This window comes from Pelophylax lessonae (genome assembly GCF_965119305.1).
Source record: "Pelophylax lessonae genome assembly, chromosome: 6".
Classification (NCBI taxonomy): Eukaryota; Metazoa; Chordata; class Amphibia; order Anura; family Ranidae; genus Pelophylax; species Pelophylax lessonae.
This window is the reverse complement of record NC_138773.1, coordinates 260,447,199-260,459,390: the sequence shown is the minus strand read 5'-3', so window position 1 is coordinate 260,459,390 and position 12,192 is coordinate 260,447,199. Positions and strand designations below refer to the sequence as shown.

At 40.6% G+C, this 12,192-nt stretch overlaps 1 protein-coding gene across 1 annotated transcript in view; it reads left to right on the top strand.

The window, feature by feature from the left end:
- The window catches only part of LRP2 (LDL receptor related protein 2), a 369,604-nt gene that overhangs the window by 148,433 nt on the left and 208,979 nt on the right, over nt 1–12,192 (top strand). Inside the window, exons 18-23 of the mRNA XM_082260064.1 lie at nt 373–498; nt 1,737–1,867; nt 4,991–5,128; nt 7,428–7,709; nt 8,642–8,881; nt 10,534–10,653. Coding sequence (XP_082116190.1) covers nt 373–498; nt 1,737–1,867; nt 4,991–5,128; nt 7,428–7,709; nt 8,642–8,881; nt 10,534–10,653 — 1,037 coding nt within the window. The remainder of the gene's footprint in view (nt 1–372; nt 499–1,736; nt 1,868–4,990; nt 5,129–7,427; nt 7,710–8,641; nt 8,882–10,533; nt 10,654–12,192) is intronic.

The window sequence follows — 12,192 nt, the reverse complement described above, 5'->3', positions numbered from 1 at the left end:
GGTAAGTATAATATGTTTATTATTTTAATGAAAAAAAAAAGTAAAGCTTTAAGCCTAACTCTAACATAATCCTCATGCTAGTTAACCCAAAAAAGAAACTATCATTTGAACTATCGGATCAGTATGTATCATATCACCTTCCAATTAGTATTGGTCCCATTCTTTGCTCTGGTGCCAAAAACCCAATGCCTAAAACCCCTTCTTCATGTTTTTAGCAACCATACTGGTACCATGAGGTGGATATACAATTTGATATTGTTCCTTTACTATTGTATCTCAAAGAATCTTAGAATACGGAATGCATTTCGAACATGCAGTATGCAGTTTTATAAAGTATGCTATTATATCTTAAGCTTTATTCTGTTTGCTTAGGTTTCTGTATTGGACTGATTGGTACCGACCTGCAAAAATCATGAGGTCTTGGTGTGATGGATCTCACGCGTCACCAATAGTGAACTCATCTCTTGGATGGCCCAACGGTTTAGCTATGGACTGGGGGTAATTCACTAATAACTGTTTATTGCCAAAGGAATATAAATATATTTTATGATGCATAGTTGGTCGGTAAAGAGTACAGCCAGCGCTGTTATAGGGCATAATTCATGATTCGAGAGTTATTTATTTTATTGTTTTGTGAAGCATGTCAAAGTAAACCTATCCTGTCAATGATGTATTCTCAAGAGGTCCTCAAGGGGTCCCTGCAATTGACATTTCCCTGTGTGGCCTTGTAGTTAATAAACCCAGGCCACACCATTCAAATAATAACTTCCCTCCAGTTTAAGCCGCTCAATATCTAAGAAGTGGCAATGGGAGATTAGGGTGCCAAAGTTACATAGTTACATTATAGTTGAGGTTGAATAAAGACTACAGTACATCCAGTTCAACCTGTGCAGGTCTGTGTGTGTGTGTGTGTGTGTGTGTCAGTGACGTGATCATTTCCCATAACCCTGCATGTTGTGATCTGTGAGATGCACGTCCAAGAGTCTTTTAAGAGTAGCCATACTCCCTGCAGCCACCACCAATTGTGGAATAGAGTTCCACATTCTCACCGCCCTTACAGTGAAGAACCCCTTACGCAGCTCATTGTGTGGCCACGTGTCCTCTTACACTGCTTGAGACTAACTAGCTTTTTCCTATGCTGGAATCACCATTGAGGTATTTGTAAATCGCTATCATGTCCCCTCTCAGGCTTCTCCTCTTCAAGATGAATAAATTAAGTGCTTGAAATAGCTCCTTGTAATTAAGGTCCTCCAATCCCCTAATTAGTTTAGTTGCTCTTCTTTGGAATCTCTCCAGTTCCAACACATCCCTGCTGCTTGTTTGATCCTAAGCTTTCAATGCAGGTGTACACTTCAGGCATACTCCATTCCATTCACTTTAATCCATAAAGAAAGAAAAAGAAATGCAATATCTGTAGTTTGGAATTTCAGTTTACTTGATAATCAAAATGTCGAACAATTCCATGTAAGCGTATCAACATTTCCAGGGATCCTCACCCTTTATCACTATGGTAGCTTGATAAAGGTAAACTGTTGCTAAGCCTATGGAATTGTTGGACATTTTGATTATCAGGTAAACTGAAATTGCAAACTCCAGATATCACGTCCCTTTTTCTTTGTATATATCCTAATATCAAATCATCAGTACAATATTTAAAATAATCTCAATAGTAATTCCCAACCCACTAAACATTTTTTTTTTTTTTCTTAACAAGATTTTGATTTTTTTTTTTACAGTTCATTGAGAATATTCTGGGTGGATGCTTTCTTTGATAAAGTTGAACACAGCAACTATGATGGTTCAGACAGGCAAACTCTTAGTCGAATTACACAAATGACTCATCCATTTGGACTTACAATTTATGGAGGTAAGATGACTAACCTCATTTATGGTCTTTATTTTTTCATACATAGTAAATTACTCCTAAATGTTTAGCAGATCCTTCACTATGTCTTTTCAGCCTGCTTATGTCTATAAATGTTGCTACTTGCCATGGATCGTTTGTCAAGACAGTGAAGTCACTGGGCCAGCAAACATAGTGTCTTCTGACTTGATAGTCTGTAGCACATTTGAATGTTTTCTCTTATCCATATTCCAATGAAGAATCATCTGGGGCGACATTGGGGTTGATTTACTAAAGGCAACAGTTGCTCCAGAGCTTAGTAAATGAGCAGAAGCTATGCTGACTTCCATCATCCAATCATGTGCAAGCAAAAAGGTTGTTTTTTATTTTCCTTGCACGTGATTGGGTACTCTTTACAAAGTGGAGCTTTACTAAGCTCTGAAGCAACTGTACTTTGCAAATTGCACAGTCTATTGACTTTAGTAAATCATCCCCAGTGACTCTGTCACTAACCCTTTATTAAACTCTGCTGAGGAACACATGGAGAAAGTTTTGCAGACCGCAGAACAGGAAGTTCAGCTCATACCAGGTCTTGATTATTTCTGACCTAAGGCTGGGTTCACACTGCTCCAACATGTTAGTCGGATGACTTCCAATACAACTTTGCCCTATGACTTCAATGAATAGAATCAGACTTTGATCCGACAATACCAGGCCCTTTTAGTCTGGTATGAATCTTGAGGGGGGAGCCCTGTGCCAAAATGTAAAAAAAAAAAGGCATGCCCCCCACCCCCCAAGAGTGGAAACCCCACCTCAAAAAGAAAAAAAAACACATGGGATCCCCCCTCAAAATCCATACCAGACCCTTATCTGGGCATGTAGCCCGGTAGGTCAGGAAAGAGGAGGGATAAGTGAGTGCCCCCCCCCCCCTCCTGGACCATACCAGGCCACATGCCCTCAACATGGGGGGGGGCACTCTAAAGCACCTTGTCCCCACGTTGATGGGGTCAAGGGCCTCTTCCCGACAACCCTGGGCGGTGGTTGTGGGGGTCTGCGGGCAGGGGACTTATCAAAATCTGGAAGCCCCTTTTAACAAGGGGACCCCCAGATCTCATCCCTCCTATGTGAATAAGTAGGGGTACAATGTACTACTCATTCACCCAAAAAGTGTCAAAAATAAATAAAAACAGTACACAGTTTTTTTTATTAAAAATGAGGAATGTCTCCTGTCAGAGCTCCAACGTGTCTTCTTTCTTCGTGGATGTCTTCTCCCTCCGGTTCTTCTCCCTTCAATTCTTCTTCCTCTGCTGATGTCTTCTGCCGACGCTAGCTCCTGCTGTTGTGTTAGCTCCAGCGTTTGCCACTTCTTGTATAGCCTTGGAGCGTGGCCATCCGGTGACATAATCCAGAGGCCCGGGGCATGATGAGGTGATGATGTCACAAAGGGGCAGAATCTCCAGATTGTACCCAATGGCCACGCCCCATGACTATATAAGAATCGGCAGAGAATAGAGCTGGCACAACTGCTGGAGCTAGCATCAGGAGAAGACATCAGCAGCGGAGGGAGAAGAACCGGCAGAAGAACTGTCGGGAGAAGACATCAGCAGCAGAGGGAGAAGAACCAGAGGAAGAAGACGTCAGCAGGGGAAGAAGAAGCAGAGGAGGGAGAAGAAACAGAGAAAGAAGACATGTTGGAGCTATAACGGGGGACATTCTTCATTTTTAATAAAGGACTTGTTAAAAACCTCCTCTTGGTTTTTATTTGCACCTCTTTTTTTTGGGGGGGGGGGTGAATGGGCAGGGATACAATATTCCACATACTCATTCACATGGGATCTGGGGGCCCCCTTGTTAAGAGGCTTCCAGATTTCAATAGGCCCTCTGCCCACAGACCCCCACAACCACCGCCCAAGGTTGTCGGGAAGAGGCCCTTGTCCCCATAGAGGGAAAGGAGGGAACACCCATGCCATTTTTTTTTAAATTTTGGTTTGGGATTCCCCTTGAAGATTCTCAGAGCAAAATTTGCATGCCACAAGTCGGATCAATTAAGATGATGATCAAACTTTCATCCGACTTCAATGATATATAATGGGCTGAAAACAGAACAAAGTCGGACCAAAGTAGTGCAGAAACCCTTTTCAAAGTCAGACCGACTTGTGTCAGACCAGTTAACATGGCTCTCGTAGGGAACCATTAATTTATACATGTCACGTGACATGTGCTCTTCACATGGGATCTGGGGGCCCCCTTGTTAAAAGAGGCTTCCAGATTTCAATAGGCCCTCTGCCCACAGACCCCCACAACCACCGCCCAAGGTTGTCGGGAAGAGGCCCTTGTCCCCATAGAGGGAAAGGAGGGAACACCCATGCCATTTTTTTTTAAATTTTGGTTTGGGATTCCCCTTGAAGATTCTCAGAGCAAAATTTGCATGCCACGAGTCGGATCAATTAAGATGATGATCAAACTTTCATCCGACTTCAATGATATATAATGGGCTGAAAACGGAACAAAGTCGGACCAAAGTAGTGCAGAAACCTTTTTCAAAGTCAGACCGACTTGTGTCAGACCAGTTAACATGGCTCTCGTAGGGAACCATTAATTTATACATGTCACGTGACATGTGCTCTTCACATGGGATCTGGGGGCCCCCTTGTTAAAAGAGGCTTCCAGATTTCAATAGGCCCTCTGCCCACAGACCCCCACAACCACCGCCCAAGGTTGTTGGGAAGAGGCCCTTGACCCCATAGAGGGAAAGGAGGGAACCCCACGCCATTTTTTTTAAAATTTTGGTTTGGGATTCCCCTTGAAGATTCTCAGAGCAAAATTCGCATGCCACAAGTCGGATCAATTAGGACAATGATCCAACTTTTATCCGACTTCAATGATATATATAATGGGCTGAAAACGGAACAAAGTCAGACCAAAGTAGTGCAGAAACCTTTTTCAAAGTCAGACCGACTTGTGTCAGACCAGTTAACATGGCTCTCGTAGGGAACCATTAATTTATACATGTCACGTGACATGTATAACATACAAAATATATCAGTTTGTGTAATTGTTTTCATATTTTAAGTCTTGTTTTAGGAAGTATTCATCCCTTTATCTAACGGTACCAGTACATTTGTTTATTATCTTTATTTGGTCTAGGTTATGCATACATTACAGACTGGAGGCTTAAAGGAATAGTACGCGTTAGGAAATACGATGGAGGAGAGATGACAATTATTCGTAGAGGAATTAATAATATTGCACATGTGAAATCATTTGATGCCGGTATCCAAATAGGTAAGTCAATTTATATTGGTTGAAAGCAATTTGTTAACAGGGAAGGGCATGTCAAAAGATCAACAAACATATAGTAACAATAACCATAAAGAGAACAAAATAATTTTTCCTTAGCGGCCTGGGAGTGACCACTTTAAAGTGGAGTTCCACCCTAAAATTATACTTACCTCCATCTTCTTGTTCCGGGTCACCTGAAAAACAAATGGATAATCGCAATTTTTTTTTTTTTACTTACCTCGTTTAGAAGAAAATATACTCACCTTACTTCCTTCTTCCTCCCCTCGGCGGCCGCGGCGAGTGGTCACTTCCTGGCATGCAATGATTCCAGGGAGCTGAACGTCATCGCTCCCAGGAATCAATGCGCCTGCACCGGCCCCGACGTCAGTTCCGGTGCAGGCGCCGTCATACCTTGCAAAACAGCTTCTGGGCATGCCCAGAAGCTGTGCAGGGGTGACGCTGCGGCACCGGAAGTGACGGCGGGGCTGGTGCAGTGCATCGTGGGACTGAAGAAGACGGAAGAGGACACAGAAGAGGATCGTGCTGGCTTCAAGCTGCCCACACCTGAGATGGCAGCACTGGAGAATACATTTTCAAGGTAAGTATTTCTTCTAAAATGTAAGTGCAACCCGGGACAGATCAGAGGCTAGCCATTGTGGAATGCACTAGCCCTGACTGTCCCGGGGGTATTTTTATTAAAAAAAAAAGTTCACTGGGTGGAACTCCGCTCCTGACTCCAGTCAGGGAACCAGCATTTTTAGAGGAGGCTTCAAGATATGATTGCAGAACAGGTTTCCTTTAAAGCAGAGTGAGTTAAAGTCAAACAGCAGCTTTTTTTTTAAAGTTGATCAGATGGTATATTAAACTGTACTTGAAGGGCCTGAAAAAAGTTACTCGTTTTGGCAACAACTGGAACTTAGGCTTCCTTTGGTGGTGGATACCAAGCCCTATAGTATTTACCAAAAACCTTGGAGAACATTAAGATGGAGCAGACCAGTGAGTGACATTGCCCAAACTGCGATACTCCAGATCACTGGTGGTCAGCCTGCTTGCTAAAGTGGCCTTAGATGCGGTCCCTGACACAATCAAAGTGCATATCATTTTCTGTGTGTATAATGATACATAAAGCTGTCAGTGACTGTGCACATACTGAAGGAATGGTCAGAGATTGCGGACATGCTTCAGAAGATGGTGAGAAACTGCAGAAATGCTACAGTAGCTGTTATATACTGCATGTTGCAGGAGATAGTCAAAGACTTCAGACATGATACAGGAGATATTATTATTATTATTATTATTACTATACAGGATTTATATAGCGCCAACAAGATCCATGTATAAAAGATCAGAAAGTTTGAAAGAAATAAATAGAGATGTGCATGACAGAAAAATTTGTTTTGTTTTGAATTAGTTTAAGTTAATGATTTAGTTTCAACATATTTGTAATTTAGAATTTTGGATTTATTTTGTAAATTTGTTTTTCCGAATCGATACGTATTGCAGAAGATTGGCTATATTCGCTTTAAGGTGATAACTTGTTATTTTAGGGATTACTTATGCACTCTGTTTGGGTTGGAGGGAGGTGTATCTCTAAATCATTACATAATGAATGGAACAAAGTTAGTTTTAGATCCTCCTTCATCCAACCCAAACACAATAAGTAGGAATCATCATCTTAGCTCACTTTTATACCTTACTGTATTTATTGCAATATGTATCTATTTCATATGTTGTGCATTTTTTTTTTTTTAATAATGAAAAATGTTAATGCAACATAAAAACAAAATGGATCCGAATCAGTTCGGATCATTTGTTATTTAGTTATGTTATATTCAAACATCCTCATGAATTTCTTTGGCTCGTTATCATTTATTTCAGATTCATTAAAATTTGTTAACATTGTGATTTGAAGATTCGGATACTTCCAAATCTCCAAATAGCGAAACTTTCTAAATTTTGATTAGTAGCAAAACGAATCGCACATGTCTAGAAATAAACCAAACTATTTAACTAACAGAAGCCAGCCCTTAAGAAGTACCTTGTGGGGGAAAAACCCAAAGTTTGCACGTTCAGTACCAAAGGGATGCATACGGTTCTTGGGGCCAGAGGTTGGGCACCAGGGCTCCAGACCATGACACTGGCGACACAACAAAGTTGTAACTCTGGTTGTTATAGAAACTTGTACGTGTTTAAACTATTTTATACACATTTTTATATATTTTGAATGTAGGTCTTTTTTCACATTGGTAGCATTTTAATTAGATTTGGTATACTAATAATAAAAGATCATTGTTTATCCCAGGATCGAATCCCTGCAATAGACCAACTAATCCAAATGGAGATTGCAGTCATTTTTGTTTCCCGGTCCCTAACTATCAGCGGGTGTGCGGCTGTCCCTATGGGATGAAGCTGAGTTCTGGACAGGCCATCTGTGTGGAGGATCCATCAAATGAACCCCCAACATTGCAGTGTGGACAGTATTCATTTGCCTGTGCCAACGGCAAGTGTGTGCCAGGTTATTATCGCTGTGACGGGGTTGACGACTGTCATGACAATAGTGATGAGCAAGGCTGTGGATCACCAAGTAAGTAACAGACTGTGTAATAATAAATAAAAATAAGAATCACTGGCCTTTATTTATTAAGGAAACCCCATAGCAATCATTCTAAGATCATGTATTATTTTATGTGCATTTTTAAATTGTGTCCAAAAAAACCTTTTTTTGAGACATCAAAAAATATTCCAAATTCAAGGACATTTTCCTTAGGAATTCTTGGGTCCCAAGGAATATAGTGGATGCTCTGCACATGTAAGCATGGAACATGTAAGGGTGTACAATGTAATTTCGAGTTTTTGCTATTGCATATTTGTTAAAATTTGTCCATTGTGTGCATTCCTGTTCACAATGGATCTAATCCTAATGTTACGTGCATTTTTTTTTTTTCCTGCATCCATTTTTTGTTACTTCTTAGGGAAAACAATGTTTCTAATCACCTAGCCTCAGCTGATACATGGGCATGAATCAAAGGGGGCAGAGAGCTGAAGTTACACTCTGCAGATTTATAGTAAAGAGAACTCTGAGAGCTGATTGGAGGGAAAGACCACACCCCCTTCCAAACAGCACACAGGAACAGAGCTGAGGCTGTCAATCAGCTGGAGGTCCCTCCCCTGTCACCATTTTTCTCTTAGTGTCAGGAAAACTTGTCAGAAGTGACTCATGCTGATAGCAGAGGAACGATGCAGCAGACAGAAATAACACTTAGTTCTCCTAATTGGGACAAGTACACACTATAGAGGGACATGCTTTCTTCATATTTCTGAGGTTTACAACCACTTTAATAAAGTTTTTACACAAATGATTAAAAAAAAATATGAAACATATGTTCTAAATCATTCAGTAAAAAATATTAAAGTAAAATTTAACTAAAATCATTATAGTTTTTTATTCAGGAAAACTTGAATGCAAGGCAACCCATTGTCACATTATTCAATGTCAGTCCTTGTTCCTTCTTGCAGACAGCACATGTTCCTCCAGAGCTTTTAGATGCCGTAATGGGCAATGCATTCCTCAGAACTGGCGCTGTGATAAACACAATGACTGTCTTGATGGCAGTGATGAGCAGAGCTGTCCTACCCAGGGTCCTCAATCGTGTCCTGGCAGCTACTTCACCTGCAGCAATAACCACTGCATTCCTCGCATATGGCTCTGTGATACCGATAATGACTGTGGAGATGGATCCGATGAGGTGAACTGCAGTAAGTACCAATTTTCCAGTATTATCTTAGCTCTGGAGAGCCCAAAGTTCTCCTGATTTAGCTTTAAATCTGTAAATCTGAGCAGATAACTTCCGTATGATTTCATGAACATTGTCATAAATCACATTTGAGGTCAACGGGCCTAAAGCAGGAAGCAACGGGGGGAATCTATAAAGGGTGTTGTAGACATCCTTTAGAATTCTGTAGGGACATTGCGCCAACATTGTGGGTACTTGTGCCCAATTTATGTACATATCAGAGAACATTAATTTTGTTAAAGCCTGGGGCTAAAGTTGTCCATCCCTCAGTGCACTCCCTCCCCAAGGTTTCTATCTGTGATTTTTACATCTGTCAGTGAATGTCCGTTACGGACATACAGAATGCATGTCTGTAATGGACATTCATGGACAGAGGTAAAAATCATGGATTTTACAAACTGTCCATAAATTTACTGACAGTTGGCAACCTGCCCAGCCACTGTGCCCGTCACACAGGTAGACACATGGCTGAGAAGATTTGTAGTTTGGAGGGCAATGCCTAATGGGGAATTGAAAGATTAGTTCCCCACCAGCTTCATCTTGCTGTTGATTAACAGCACGTGGCAGTTGGTGCATCCATAACCACTATTCAGACCAATAGGCTTTGAATCTGCCCACTGCCACTGCCTGTCTATCTAAAGCAAGGTTGACCAGATGAGGAGCTAGTCTCTGAGTTCCCGATCAGGGTCAGCCTACCCAACAGCCGATGCTGCGATGGGGATTAGTTTATGAAGTTTTTGAAAAAAAGAAATGTGAAATATTTATGATATTGCTTCGGCAGGCTTAAGGCCCGTATACATGATCAGAAAATCATATGAAAAATACCGCTTTCAAATTGATCGTACAATAATCTGATCGCTAGTACACAGCTTTCGAGAGCTGACCACAATAATGCATGCAAAATTATCCAAAGGGACAAGCATGATACCAGATCGTCCCTGATACCAATTTCGTATAATCAGTACAATTGTCGTCCGAAAATACAATAAAAATACACTACAACGCATTAAATCACTTTTTAATTTTTAAGCTGTCTTACAAGAATTTTCATAAGTTTAATAACCTCTTTATTTTCTATATGAGACTAGCATGCGAAAAAAAATGGTTGATCATTCGTCTGATAATCTCATTGTGTGTACCAGCTATAAGGGTTCATGCTGATGAAAGTTCTTGTCAAGCGGTGCGTTCTCTATTTAAACCCAAACACAACATCTGAATCGTTTAACAATAAAAGGTACATTTGACCTGCTTTGCCTGTAGTTCAGACTCCGCTCAATAGGACATGCTTCAGGAACTTTCGCAATTCAAAGCAAAACAACCTGTATCATATGTGTATACAGTGTATTACATAATTACAGTAGATTCAATGGCAACTTACTGACCTGCATTTGATTTGCACTCCAAATTAAACATAAGAAAGCAATACCCATTGACATAAGCTCTACATGTCATGGATATAGGTGGCCGTTAAGAAGTTATACAAAATGACTGGTACCTGCTTCAGGTTTTTTTTAGGCAAACTCTGCATTTCTAGGTCTCCATGTTTATTAGACACTTTTATTCCTGTTAAAATAATCAGTACTGAATATTACATAATGTGTGTAATGATTGCAGATATTACCAGCACCTGTGAACCAGGGCAGTTCCAGTGTCCAGATCATCGCTGCATTGACCCATCTTACATCTGTGACGGAGACAAAGACTGTGTGGATGGTTCTGATGAGCAAGATTGCAGTAAGTATTTGTTTTAAAACAATATACTTAATGGATAGAGCAAATCTTTATTATATTGCAGCTGATGCTGCTCAGGCTGTAGGAATCCAAATGAATGAAGCCAACCACTGTGAGTGCAGGCTAGAATGAAGCTTGTCCCGACACCAGACAGCAATGTACAGGGAAGAAAATGTCCATATGAGCTGCACATCTCTGCAAACCCCAGGTAAGAAAGTGTAACTGGCACAGCCTGGGCTCCAGCCAGGCCACACGGCCAACGCGTTTCACTCTGCCCCCAGAGCTTAATCATGGGGATGAGGATTCCATGCTGATGGGTAGAATAAAGGCATAATTTTTTTACAAAGAATCAATTTTCATTGATGAATTATATGACAGCTGATGATGCATTTATTCTTACCATCAGCATAGAATCCCCTTCCCCATGATTAAGCTCCGGGTGTGGAGTGAAACACAATGGGGGCTTGGCCTGGCTGGAGCCCAGGCTTAGGCTGTTACACTTTCTTACTTTTTTTACTTTTTTTTTCTTACTTTTTTGAAGTTTTAGTTTGAAGAGATGTGCAGCTCATATGGATATTTTCTTCCCTGTCCGTGGCTGCATTTGTTTTTTTTTTTTTTTTTTTTTTTTAGGCTTTCTTTACTTTATTTTTACCTGGTAAACTGGCCACTAGGTTTGTTGTTTTTCAACAGATCAAGCTCACCTGTAAATGTAACATGTAGAGGGTTGGGACAATGTAGCATGTAGAGGGTTGGGACAATCCATTTACCACTGACAGGAGTGCTTACAATGATCAGCTTTGGTGACATTATTGTAAAACCTTTATCCCAATCCCATGCAATCCAATGCTGTTTGTGAGCTGGAGTTTGGCTTCAGTGTTTATTTAAATCTGCTAGTACATGAAACACTTCCCTTCCCCAAGCCTGACATTGCTGCTGTTAGAAGGTGCCATGTGCTCCTTTATTTGGAGGAGCGTCTCTCTAATACAGGAAGTGTGTTACTGGCCAGATCACCAGGTGAAAACAGAGGGAAAAAACACTAATGCAGCCACCACATCTAATGATTGGTAAGCTGCAATATATAACATGTTTGGTTTTGGGTTTGATACCATTTTAAAGGAATTGTGTCGTTTTGGAGAGATTGAGGAAGGGATGGCTCCTTAGTCTGACTTTTATTACCATCATACAACTACTTCCATCATTTTGTGTCCGAAAGTGAAGTGAAATCTTCTCAACTGGGCCACAGACAGCTTTCCAAGTCTAAAACAAAAGTTATGAGTTGAGTTAGAATGAAATGATTTATCCAGTTGTGTCCTAGTTGTAGCCATTAGTAATGTAATATATTTAAAGAGGAAGTAGAGGAAAACTGTAGTAGTATATAGTCCAGTCTAAGTGGTAAGTCACAGCCAATAGCCCGTGAGCTGGAGAGAGATTACATTACATACATATTGATCCTTCTGTCTTTAAGATTTCAATTTAGGAAACAAAATGATTTTGCTTTTTTATGCTTTTGTTCCGATTTATTCTTTGACATGCATAAAATTT